Source organism: Oncorhynchus tshawytscha, linkage group LG13 (genome assembly GCF_018296145.1).
Source record: "Oncorhynchus tshawytscha isolate Ot180627B linkage group LG13, Otsh_v2.0, whole genome shotgun sequence".
In the NCBI taxonomy this organism is placed as follows: domain Eukaryota; kingdom Metazoa; phylum Chordata; class Actinopteri; order Salmoniformes; family Salmonidae; genus Oncorhynchus; species Oncorhynchus tshawytscha.
In genome coordinates this window covers 28,060,338-28,073,335 of record NC_056441.1, presented here as the reverse complement: position 1 = coordinate 28,073,335, position 12,998 = coordinate 28,060,338, and the positions used below count along the sequence as shown (strand labels likewise).

At 42.8% G+C, this 12,998-nt stretch overlaps 1 protein-coding gene across 4 annotated transcripts; it reads left to right on the top strand.

The window, feature by feature from the left end:
* Positions 1-8,907: 8,907 nt before the first annotated feature.
* Positions 8,908-12,854, top strand: LOC112264639 (keratinocyte differentiation factor 1). Of its 4 annotated transcripts, none has more exons than XM_024441376.2 (5): positions 8,908-9,140; positions 10,383-11,279; positions 11,450-11,565; positions 11,691-11,768; positions 12,163-12,854. In XM_024441376.2, exons 2-5 carry the CDS (start codon positions 10,405-10,407, stop codon positions 12,228-12,230), a joined length of 1,137 nt encoding a protein of 378 aa, XP_024297144.1. In that variant the 5' UTR covers positions 8,908-9,140; positions 10,383-10,404; the 3' UTR covers positions 12,231-12,854. The 4 variants fall into 4 exon arrangements, with proteins under 4 accessions (XP_024297144.1, XP_024297147.1, XP_024297145.1 ...); XM_024441379.2 differs by having other exon boundaries at positions 8,911-9,480; positions 12,196-12,854; XM_024441377.2 differs by having other exon boundaries at positions 8,912-9,480; positions 12,166-12,854.
* Positions 12,855-12,998: the final 144 nt, after the last annotated feature.

Here is a 12,998-nt window from a genome sequence, read left to right as displayed (position 1 = left end):
GAAGTCCGAGAGACTTCGTTTGATGAGAGAAGTCCTGACAACACTTCCAGGTCACAGCACCTAGAAGACAAAAATATTAGTAACAAGCATACATGAAAGCAAAGACAGGTGCCAAGGCTGCATTTACACAGGCAGCCAAATTCTGATCTTTTGACTAAGCCAATCGCAAAAAGATCAATGAACTGCCTATGTAAACCTAAACAGCCCAAATGGCATAAAAATACAGAGAAACTGAAATCTCACCTCAACTGGTGGCTACAGATGCCACTTCGTCATGTTCTGGACTCCCCTAAAGCTCTGGACTCAATTTAGGTTGTGCTAGGGCCTTTCTGCTTGGCAGATAGTGGTTTGGCTGTGGCTTGCTGACACTTGAAGAGCTGGGTTGAGTGGCTAGGGGAGGCATTTAAGACACCTTTCTCCTCTTCCTGCAAATCTACCCTCTGTCTAAAGGTCCTGTCAACAAGATCGTTTCTGCTGATGCCAATGAAAGATTTATTTTTTTTTTTTTATTTCTGTATTCTGCGTGAACGTTATTTTTCTCTTTATTTTCTTTATTATGAATGTTGCCAGGCGTTATGGAAAAAGAGAGGAAAGGAAACGGCTCCTAAAAAAATGATTTCTGTGCCTCCACTTCCTCTGGCAGGAAATAGCATCTTTGATTTGAGCCACCACACATGGATGGTCAATGCATGGGAGGTGTTGCTCTCTCTCTGTTTATCTTACTGTGACAAACTGGTGTGCCCTTACCGGCTTAGTCATTCACCTCAGTGTAAAAGACAAATGTGTCAACAATATTGTAACATCTAAAACCCAAGGGAACATTCTGAATCTTTACTCCATGGCTAGTCAGACATGGGATCAAACAGTATTCGATGTCTTTCAAATACTTTCAGTGTTTGCTTGATCCTGTCTGGAATGCCAGATGGGCAGGATATGGGTTTGTACTTTTGGGAATATTTTATTAGTTCCTCTGAGCCAAGCACAGCTGAAGACATGGAATGATTTTTAATACTATCTGAATCCAGGCTGGTTAGCAGTGTCATGTGTCTGATAAGACGTGAGGGTGAAAGTGTGACAGGTATCCTCATCATGGATAGGGGGCCTGATGGCACACACTGCTTCCAGCAGGGGACAGTAATGATCCCCATCAATCAGATTGACACCTGCCAGACTGGTGGGGAAGAGCAAGAGAGAAAAAGTGTCCTATGTGGCTCCATATGGAGCATACCTGGTGATCATTTTAATCGTCACTTGTGCCAGATAAAACGTGTGCACCTATTACAGTGAGTTGCTGTCATAGTATGTATCTAGTATCTCTCATAGTAGAATAATAACATAGAGTCATGATAATAGAACATTAGAGCAATAACTAGGGTTGCAAAGGCACTGAATTTTCTATGGGAAGTTAAGTTTTGCTTAAATTCATCAAAAAAGTTAACTTATAACAGTGAACCTTTTTGGGGGGATAGATGGTTAAACCATCCCCAATTCAATGGAATTGCAACCCTCTGCATGCACAGTGCATTCTTCCAACACATGTACAGCTGATTCTCAAGATCTTGCACACTAATGAGATGCTATTGAGTCCACACTACTACACTGAGCCAAGGACTACATGCTTTCTGGTAAGTTTTGATTACAATACTGGGTGAGGTGAATATATCTTATACGACATATATGATTTTTTGTTAACTAGTAAATAGTAGCCTACAGCAAAGTGTGTTTAAATCATTTCTAACTTGTTAACCATTTCTGCTAGCTAGTTTTTGCTACCATGTGGGGTTTAGCTTGCATGAGTCTGCTAACTGAAGAGTGTTAATTCACCTGTTTCCATACATGTTTCATTTTAAAACATTTATCTTACAAAGGAGTTGCTTAGTCTATCTGCTTAATTATTTATCTGTACATGGAGACATTTCACTGCAGCTAATGTAGAAGGAAAAGCTGTGTACATTTGCAAATACTGTGCCAAATCATATGTGAAGAATACAACAAAGAGGCCGAATCATCTGGCCAATTGCATAAAGTTCCCTCAGCACTTACAACAAGCAACCTCTGACTAAAGTCCCACTACTTCTATTTGAGGTGAAAATTGTGAATCAGACACCTTATCGATAGCAACAGCTCATGGTCCTCCTGGAATCAAAAGGTTTTTTTTACTCAATTGAGGAACGTAGCCAGAGAAATTCTGAGGAATGTCTTGCTCGAGCTGTGTATGCAACTGGTTCAACTCTGATGCTCACAGGCAATGTGTATTGGAAGAGATTTCTGAATGTTCATCGCCCAGCATACACCCCTCCAACCAGGCATGCTTTATCTACTATTTGCTGGATGCAGTTCAACAGAGTTCAAGTGAAGGTCAAGCAAATCATAGAGAAAGCAGACTGTATTGCAATCGTCTCTGATGGGTGGTCGAATGTTCGTAGACAAGGAATAATTAACTACATTATCTCCACCCCTCAACCAGTATTCTACAAGAGCATGGACACCAGGGACAACAGACACACTGGTCTCTACATTGCGGATGAGCTGAAGGCAGTCATCAATGACCTTGGACCACAGAAGGCATTTGCACATGGACACAGACAATGCTGTGAACATGAAGGCTGCTTGGTCTAAAGTGGAGGAGTCCTACCCTCACATCACACCCATTGGCTGTGCTGCTCATATATTGAATCTGCTCCTCAAGGACATCATGGCTGTCACGTTCTGACCTTAGTTCCTTTTTTATGTCTTTATTTTAGTTGGTCAGGGCGTGAGTTGGGGTGGGCATTCTATGTTGTTTTTCTATGTTTTGTTCTGTTGTTATATTTCTATGTGTTTGGCCTAGTATGGTTCTCAATCAGAGGCAGGTGTCAGTCGTTGTCTCTGATTGGGAGCCATATTTAGGTAGCCTGTTTTCTATTGTGTTTTGTGGGTGATTGTACCCTGTGTTAGTGTTTTCACCATACGGGACTGTTTCGGTTGTTTGTACTTTTGTTATGTTTGTTCAGTTGATTTATTAAATAGATCATTATGGACACTTACCACGCTGCACATTGGTCTGATCCTTGCTACTCCTCCTCTGAAGAAGAGGAATTCCGTTACAATGGCACTGAAAACAATGCACACACTCTACAAGAGAGCCAAGGAAATGGTTAGGTATGTAGAGGGTCATCAAACATAGTCGTCCATGATTTAGGAAACGTTGATTTTATTAAATCTACATTAAATTGTACAAATTTGAATGAATTACTTATTTCAAATGTAAACATGTGCAACATTGCTGAAGAACAGAAGTGGTTGCATAATTGTCTATGCAAAAAGGGCACTGTTAACCATTGTACATTGACCTTAAATTACTCTATTTTTTTATAAAATAGTGTTTTCTGGAGAACGAAGGAGAGTTCAACAAATAGTCATCTGAATTCACATAACATCACTGTGGGCCACGCAATATTCATTTATAAGTCAGTCAGGGCCACGCAATATTCATTTATAAGTCAGTCAGGGCCATGCAATATTCATTTATAAGTCAGTCAGGGCCATGCAATATTCATTTATAAGTCAGTCAGGGCCATGCAATATTCATTTATAAGTCAGTCAGGGCCATGCAATATTCATTTATAAGTCAGTCTGGGCCATGCAATATTCATTTATAAGTCAGTCAGGGCCACGCAATATTCATTTATAAGTCAGTCAGGGCCATGCAATATTCATTTATAAGTCAGTCTGGGCCATGCAATATTCATTTATAAGTCAGTCTGGGCCATCCATGCCTTGCCCAGAAATTATACTTTCTGTCTCCTGCCAATGCTTTAAACTTGAGCATAAATGGTGTGAGAGCAACTCAGACACGGGTCCATGTGTTCAAATCAAATCAAAGTGTATTTATCACATGCACCAAATACTACAGGTGTAGACCTTACAGTGAAATGCTTACAGGCTCTAACCAATAGTGCAAAAAATATATTAGGTGAACAATAGGTTGGTAAAGAAATAGAACAACAAAAAGACAGGCTATATACAGCAAGGCTATAAAAGTAGGGAGGCTACATACAGACACCGGTTAGTCGGGCTGATTGAGGTAGTATGTAGATATGGTTAAAGTGACTATGCATATATGATGAACAGAGAGTAGCAGTAGCGTAAAAGAGGGGCTGGCGGGTGGTGGGCGGGACACAATGCAGATAGCCCGGTTAGCCAATGTGCGGGAGCACTGGTTGGTCGGCCCAATTGAGGTAGTATGTACATGAATGTATAGTTAAAGTGACTATGCATATATGATAAACAGAGAGTAGCAGCAGAGTAAAAAATAGGGGTTGGGGGGGAACACAATGCAAATAGTCCGGGTAGCCATTTGATTACCTGTTCAGGAGTCTTATGGCTTGGGGGTAAAAACTGTTGAGAAGCCTTTTTGTCCTAGACTTGGCACTCCGGTACCGCTTGCCATGCGGTAGTAGAGAGAACATTGGTGAGCCTGGTGCGGTATTTGTTTTTAATAAAGTTTGTTGTGGATAAGGCTGATTCACAGCTGTATGTGGAGCCAAACATGGTTAGGATGTATAGTGCCAGTTTCTTGAACAGGGACATCAGCTGCAGGCACTATATTTCCCCAGAAAGTGACAGGGTCACAATCACCAGCCTGCGTCTTCAAATACACATTTTCTTACAGTTCAATCAACTCCATTTGCAGTGATGCAACATCTACCCATCTGAAGGTCTGTTTTACTTCTTCTGAGAACTTTGTCAGGTTTGTGACGAGGAAGAGGTTCTGGATGAGCAGCACCAGTTCTCTTCCAACAGTGAAGTCATCAAAGCGAGCCTTGTTATCCATCAACTTCTGGATGAAATCAACATGGTTGGGAACACATTTGTCTCCCTGCATTTGCACCAGGAGATTGGAGAAGTGGACAAGTTCTCCCTGGACATCATTCTTGAAAAGCTCAAGTTTCATCTGGAAATCCCGAACTGCTGTTATCATATCCCACACGGTGTTGTCCCGTCCCTGCAGCTTAACATTCAGTTGATTTAAGGTGTGATGTAATGTCTGTCAAATGCAACTGTTTCTACTTTCTAAAACTCAAACTGAGTTGCCTTGTCACACTTTTGCTCTGTTAAGAAAGCTTTGATTTCCTCCTGAAAGGCCCAAAAACATTACAAAACCCTGCATTTGCTGAGCTTTCTGACATTGCTGTGCCGTAGTAAGTCATCAGAACTAGCATTGGCCTTTGTCAGAATGCCTCGTATCAGATGCCATTGATCAGCTTCATCATCGTTGTCATGACCTCAGAATACTCATTTCCCAGACTGGCACACAGGACAGATTGATGGATGATGCAGTGATTTGTCAGGTCAGGGTGGTCCTCTTTCAAACGTGCAACCAGTCCCCTCCCTCTTCCTATCATGGCTGGAGCTTCATCTGTGATGATGATGAACTCTGACTTCAGATCTCTCCCCCACTTTGTAAGCATCCCTTTGATGACCTCATGGATATCCTTAATCTTGTTTGTTCTCACCTGTGTTCAGGGGATACGTCCGATCTAATTTACTACGCCTGGTGTCCTCATGGCGTTAAACATTGGCACTTTACTCACTGAATATCAGGCACATTGGTTTTGTGCTATTTGCGGGGAGAATTAATTAATACTGTCCTGTTTTCAGAATCAACTCTTTTTTTTTAAACAAGCCATATTAACAGAGATACTGGTAACTAAGCTCCTTCAATCTGTGATATTTACAGTTGAAACGTGGTCAAATCTTTCCGATTCTTTCTGCCTGCTTGTCCCAAGGTTCCACAGAGGATATTTGGATTAATGTGATTGGGTAAAACGCAGCCTCTTGTATTTGCAAATAACCATGCAATTGGATTTAGGCGGAGCACTAGTTAAGGTGGCCGTTGCTTCGAGAGAGAGAGAGAAAGAGAGGTTGCTGAGTTAGAGGCCGCGGCGCCCGTTTTGATATTTTTTTTAAAGCTGTCTAAAAAAATGCATTGACTTTTATATAACAAAATGCGATGTTGTCCGATTGGATTGACCCTTCTCTGGGTCCGGACCAGGACCGCGGTCCGCCAGTTGAGTTTGGCTACTGTAGTCTGACGTGATGTCCACATAACACAATCATTTGGATAGCCATGCTAGCTTCGCCCTCGTGTGGGTGCTAGGAAGCAGGTTAGATAGTGATAGGCATGAACAGCCAAACCAATAGGGGCTGGAAGTTATCGTGAGCTTAGATTGGTCAATAGTGTCGCAGAGCAGCCTATTTCCATAAAGTTCACCTTTCCCCAACTTTGGTCCCGCATTGTTGACCATCCCTCGCCCACATTGCGCTCCTGGCCACTTCCCTTCCCTCCATTGACAATGACTGGCTTCCAAAATTTCATCGCTCCCTGTCAAAATCCACTGTGCAGAGTGGATTCAAGACCGCTCGATTGAAATTTAAAGGCAATGTTCCCTCATTCACCGCGACTGCATTCACAGTAAACGTTGCTGCATTTGTCGGCTCAATCGGAAATCACCAATACTTCTTGGATATGGATGTAATTCAGCTCTGAGGCTTGTGTAAGTACACTTTACTACAACACAATAACCACAAACTTTACTTTGCGTCTATTTGTTTGACATGATGGGATCTTTTTGTGTCTGGGAAATTAACTATGTGGAAATAGCGGCGAAAATTCCTTTTTGCACAAGTATTGAAGTAAAGGATGTCACGTGACGATATGGCGTGTGGTCCTCCCACTAGACTTTGGAAACCATGCAGTTTATTAGGCCACAGATGAAATAATGAACTTCATAGGGTGGTGAAAGTGCACAGTGATCTTAATGCTCCTTCCCAATAAGTATGGAGGCTCTCAATCAATCAAATGTATTTATAAAGCCCGTTTTACATCAGCAGATGTAACAAAGTGCTTTACAGAAACCCAGACTAAAACGGCAAGCAATGCAGATGTAGATGCACAGTGGCTAGGAAAAACATTGATCATCTTGTTTGGGAAGCATTGATGTAGACGATGCCTGCACAGGCTACCTGCACTCTATCTGCGAGCTGTTGGCTAAAGCACATGTGCCAAGAACAGAGTAGCACATTTGCTATTTAATGCAATAATTTTGTGAAGAAACTGTCGGTAGAGTTGAAAATGCAATGGAAACACATTGAACTTAACGTTTATTCAGTACATGAAAACTTTTGCGAAATCACACACTGATTTTTATTTGCAACAAGTCCGTTTGGTGGAAACACACCACTAGTGGGACAATTTGCATATTTTCCTTCATGCGGATTCTAGAATATTCTCATGAAAATCTGTCGCCAATTGGATGGAAACCTAGCAGTGTGGCCCTAAAATATTATTAGAGCTCATTCAATCACTGGTGGGAACCAATGATAGGCCTTTACATCATTGAAATTAATTACCTAGCTTTGTTTTCTCTATCAATTTGACTTGTTGCGGATAAAAGGCTGTGCATGATGTGGTTTTTTATTTCACCTTTATTTAAGCAGGTAGGCTAGTTGAGAACAAGTTTTCATAATTACTTTTGCGGTTCAATTCCCATGTACCAAAAAAATAAAAGTTGGTTTCCATTCTATCTTCACCTCAACTGATGGTTTTGTCACAATACTGTAGGCCTATATTGCATTTATATAGCTAATGTGCCCATTGTGGTTATGGCATGTGCTCTAGCCAACAGCTGGCAGATGGTGAGGGTAGACTGGCCTACATGATGAGGTGATTATGGACAAAAGAGAGATGATTTGTCAAATGGCAGCCAAGCATCGATGGTCATGTAATTTTCATTAGCTCACTGTCAACATGATATATAGATATACAAGTTCGTCCAGTTTGATTTCCTACAAATATTTTTCCTGTGGTTATAAAAAAATATATATTTCACCTTTTATTTAACCAGGTAGGCTAGTTGAGAACAAGTTCTCATTTACAACTGCAACCTGGCCAAGATAAAGCACAGCAGTGTGACATACAACAACACAGAGTTACACATGGAATAAACAAACATACAGTCAATAATACAGCTGAAGAAAATCTATATACAGTGTGTGCAAATGAGGCCAGATAAGGGAGTTAAGGCAATAAATAGGCCATAGTGGCGAAGTAATTACAACATACAAATTAAACACTGGTGTGATAGATGTGCATAAGATGAATGTGCAAGTAGAGATACTGGGGTGCAAAGGAGCAAAATAAATACAGTATGGGGATGAGGTAGTTGGATGGGCTATTTACAGATGGGCTATGTACAGGTGCAGTGATCTGTATGTGTGAATTCACATAAAAATCTCATTTTCAATAGATTCCAGTTCAAATGACATATACACTGAGTGCACAAAACATTAGGAACACCTTCCTAATATTGCGCTTCACCTCCTTTCCCCCTCAGAACAGCCTCAATTCGTCAGGGCATGGACTCTACAAGGTGTCAAGCATTCCACAGGTATGCTGGCCCATGTAGACGCCAATGCTTCCCACAGTTGTGTCAAGTTGGCTGGATGTCCTTTGGGTGGTGGACCACTCGATACACATGGGAAACTGTTGAGTGTGGAAAAACCAGCAGTGTTGCAGTTCTTGACACACCTACTACCATACCCCGTTCAAAGGCACTTAAATATGTTGTCTTGCTCATTCACCATATGAATGGCACACATACACAATCCATGTCTCAATTTTCTCAAGGCTTAAAAATCCTTGTTTCACTTGTCACATTGCCTTCATCTACACTGATTTAACACGTGGCATCAATAAGGGATCATAGCTTTCACCTGGTCAGTATGTCATGGAATGAGCAGGTGTTCTTATGTTTTGTACATGCAGTGTAAAATCTAAAACCACATCAAACCAAATGTATTTATAAAGCCCTTTTTAAAAAAAGTGTTTATACAAAATTCAGCCTAAAACCCAAAGAGCAAGCAATGCAGATGTGGCTCGCAAAAAAACTCCATAGAAAGGCAGAAACTTGTGTGTAGTCTTCATAGGGCTAACCCTCCTGAATGGGAATGCAAAACCTTTTTTTTCTGCTTACACGTGTAATCACCGGTATTGCACTTTTACGACGGTCCCTAAACCACCCAAGCGCCAGAAAAAGCGCCAGAAAACAGAATATTGCCTTCTGTTCGACCCTGTTAAGGGAAGAGTTCGACTATCGGTAAAAACAAAAGGTGTATTTTGCTCTCTACCGTCATCTGATTCTAGATATTACCTTAGGACGTTCCGTTGGACAGCTATTGACGAGCGAACTCTGAATATCTAAAGTAGCCTAAACTAATTTACTGCGGTGATTTTGGTTGGAGTAACTCTCTCGCTTTATTACCTTGTCGCGCAGGTGAAAATCTGTTGTAGGAAGCATTTACGAAACGAAACTATGCCGCGTCTTTTTTGTCGGTAATTAAAAAAATAAAAAATACAAATGTAAACTCTTGCTCTTTATGGAATATAACCACTCGGAAGAAAACTCGGTGGAGAACCGCGATCACCCTTCGAATGCCGTGAGTAAAGCCAAATTAATAAACCCAGGTGTAACTTATTTTAAAGTATCCATTACAGATGGAACGAAAGTTGATTAGATATGTGTTTTGGAAGTAGCACCTTGACAACTATTGTATTGTTTTGTTGTTGACAAAAGGCTGTAGATGGACTGAAAAGGTCGTCGTCCATTTCAACCAGTTGTTCTGCGTCTCAGCATATGGCAGTAGTAACCTTTCATTGTATGAAGTAGGCCCGGCCCTGCTTTCATCAAACATCTGATCAGGACATTGTTGTAGTCACCCCCACCCCACAGCCTATCAGACAAAGTATTTTGATTACATTCAGCTTATGACACATTGGTTTACATTTTGGCCTATGGACACCGTCCTCATCCTGGCTTCCATATGGCCTTTGTTGACTTTCTGTGAAAGTACGTTTTGAACGTGGCCTACAGGCCAGAGGGGTATACTACACATTTCCTACATTAGCCAGCTCACTTCAATCAACAACTAGAAATGACTAGCTTTTCTGGTTCATTAAGAAAGCTAAACTTACGCGTGTGTTTTTGGTTGTTTAGTCAATTAGGCCATCCCCGTTTTCAAGTTGATCTTTCTACAAAATAAAAAGTTTTTAAAGAATATTTATGCAAGTTAGCCGGGTAATTCAATACTCATCGGGGCTTCTCCGTGTGCTGGAGACCCAGGCTGCAAATGTTTTTCCTACCACAGCAATAACACACCTGAATCAATTTCTCATCTCATCACCAAGCCTTGGATTTGATTCACGGCTGCTTTGTTGTCTATTTCAAGCTGCTGATTATTATGACAGGATTAAGCATTGTTTAAAAAATATAGCATACATATTTCCTACATTAATGTAATGAATTGCCCTCCCCCACACTCCCTGTCCTCTTCTTTCCCAGGCCTTGGCTCTAGTGAGCCACCATGCCCAGCAGCATCACAGGGAGCCCCAGACCCTGGTCAGAGCCAGGGGGCCAGGTCGGCCTCATACCTGTGGAACCCAACCATCTCCTCTACCGGAGCAGCAGCACCAGCCAGGAGTCCTGCTATGAGGAGCGATGTGTGGACCCGGTGGAGTTGAGGCACCAGGGTCCCAGGGGGACCCACCACAAGGCCCACCATGGGGACGTGCAGAGCAAGGCGGCTGATGAGACCATCGGCTTCATCCCCGGATCAGCAGACTCTCCTCCAGGGGATCACGGGTGTGGTCCTTGTGCCCCCTCCTCCCCAGGCAGCTGTAAGAACTGGGTGTGCAGCGTGCTGACCTGTGGACTCTACATGGTGTGTCGGCGCACCATCCTGGCCCCCAGTCCCACAGGGAGGTCCCCAGATGACGATCAGGAGAAGGTCAACCTCCGGGGTCTCCAGAGCCACCATGGGGCCAACGACCCCCAAACCAGGAAGGAGGGCGGGGGTAGTGGCTCTGATTGGTCGGAGGACATCTACATCAGAGGGGTCAAAGTGGATATTCCCAGAATGGAGGAGGAGCCAGTGGTCATTACCAGGCCTCTGTTACACAATGGAAGAGGTGGAGGAGGGAGACGGTACAGCCCTCCATCCTACTCCTGGTATGAGGGGGATACGGGTGATCTGAGCATGGGTGACGTGGACTCTCTGATCACCCAGAAGCTTCTGGAGCTGTACTCTGAGTACCAGATCGAGGAGCTGGCCCACTGCACCTCGGACTCAGTGTTCCTGAAGAAGACCGGTGAGATCAGCCAGCTGATCAGTGACCTGGCCGAGGAGCATCAGCTTGATGAGCAGGACGCAGAAGGTCGACTGGTCAAGGGCATCATCAGGTAGCTACCATTCACTGACATTTGCTGGTAGTGTTTAACTGCCTTGATCAAGGGCACAACAAGTGTGTGTGTGTGTGTGCGCGTGCAAGCTGTTGGTAATGTGACAGCAAATCAATACATTAAAATGGATAATAAAGTTTCTACTATTTGAATCCATTCTATGCATCCAGGATCAGCACTAGGAAGAGCAAGAAGAGACCTCCATACCGAAGGTCACAGAGGAGTACCTCCGACAGCGGAAACGAAACAATGAGCAACTACCAAACATCAACCATCAGCAATAACAGTAAGCAACACCTCCAATGATAAACAACCGCTTTTCCCCTATTTTACGTACTTGTTGAAGGAATCCTTCATGGGCTTTCATTTGTTATTACACTGTTAGTTGACTCACTCTGTTTTACCACAAAGAGGATTACGATATCCAGATCTCCAAGGAGACAGATTCTGATATGAACGCTAGGAACATGAGGATGACCAGTGGAGCAGGTAAGAGACTTGACGTGGGTACTCTATGTTGTGTGTCCTGCAGTGTTGTAGTCATCATTAAGAGCTTGTTATGATAGGGTTAGAGTCCTTCAATACACACCTTTTTTTTACTGAAATCGCAGTGTGTCCCCTGTGTTCGTTTAGCAGTGGCACATTGCTGCAGGGGTTTTCAACTCTGACCCTATGAGGTCCGGAGCCTGCTGGCTTTCTGTTCTACCTAATAATTAATTGCACCCACCTGGTGTCCCAGGACTAAATCGGTCCCTGATTAGAGAGGAGCTATGAGTGGAACTGACTTTGAAGCCAAAGACACATTTCCACCTTGCGTGGACAATGAAGTTTGTCTGTTCGATTATGTTCTACATCTCATGCCTTTATCATATTTTGATTGAAGCAGAACGTTCTGAACGTCAGATGTCTGTGTTAGGCATGCCCCTGCCCGGGACTTCAGTCAGAACATGATGATCCTTCTTCAACACTGCTGATACCATGGAGCTACTCACCAGTCGCCAGCTGAAGAGGTTGGGAGCCATACAGATACACGTATTGTAAGGTCTATTTAATTCTGTGTTGGGAACTTTAAGGAGCCTGAGAATTGCACTATGTTAAATGAAGTGGGAGGAGTATTATGCGTATGCAAACTCCGTCCGAAGACCACGACTTTACTTTGAAGGCGATACTATGAATCGTGTCATCTGTATATTGAAGGATTCTAATGTAACCAGGGTCGTGAATTTATCTTTGATTCTGGCGTATTGCCCCCTTGTTTGGGGGTTGGTTTGTCTCATAGAAAAGTCACTGTAGATTTACTTCCCAAACCCTTCCAGCAGCTTCCCCTGTTTTGTTGTTCCTCTTATTGCCCTCCAATTACATCCATGGTGGTGTGTGTTACTTTACCCTTGAATAACAACTAGCTCTTTTGATATGAAACTCGGCTCTCCACTGCTGCCGGATCTCTTTCTGCATTATCGCTTCAACACTAACACAAGAATCAGTTTCAAGGTAGTGTACTCACATCCAGGGACTTGCAGGGTAAAGTAAACTGGCGCGAGGAAGATAGATAACCGCACACATGATTGGTCAACGGTTTTATAGTGCAACATGTAGACACCAAGAACTAACCTGAAATGTACTGGAGGCCAAAAAAAAAACACTGGGAACGGATGAAGAGGGAACACCTCAAAGACGATGAATGTTATTGACGTATTGGTGACTTTGAAATACAAGATG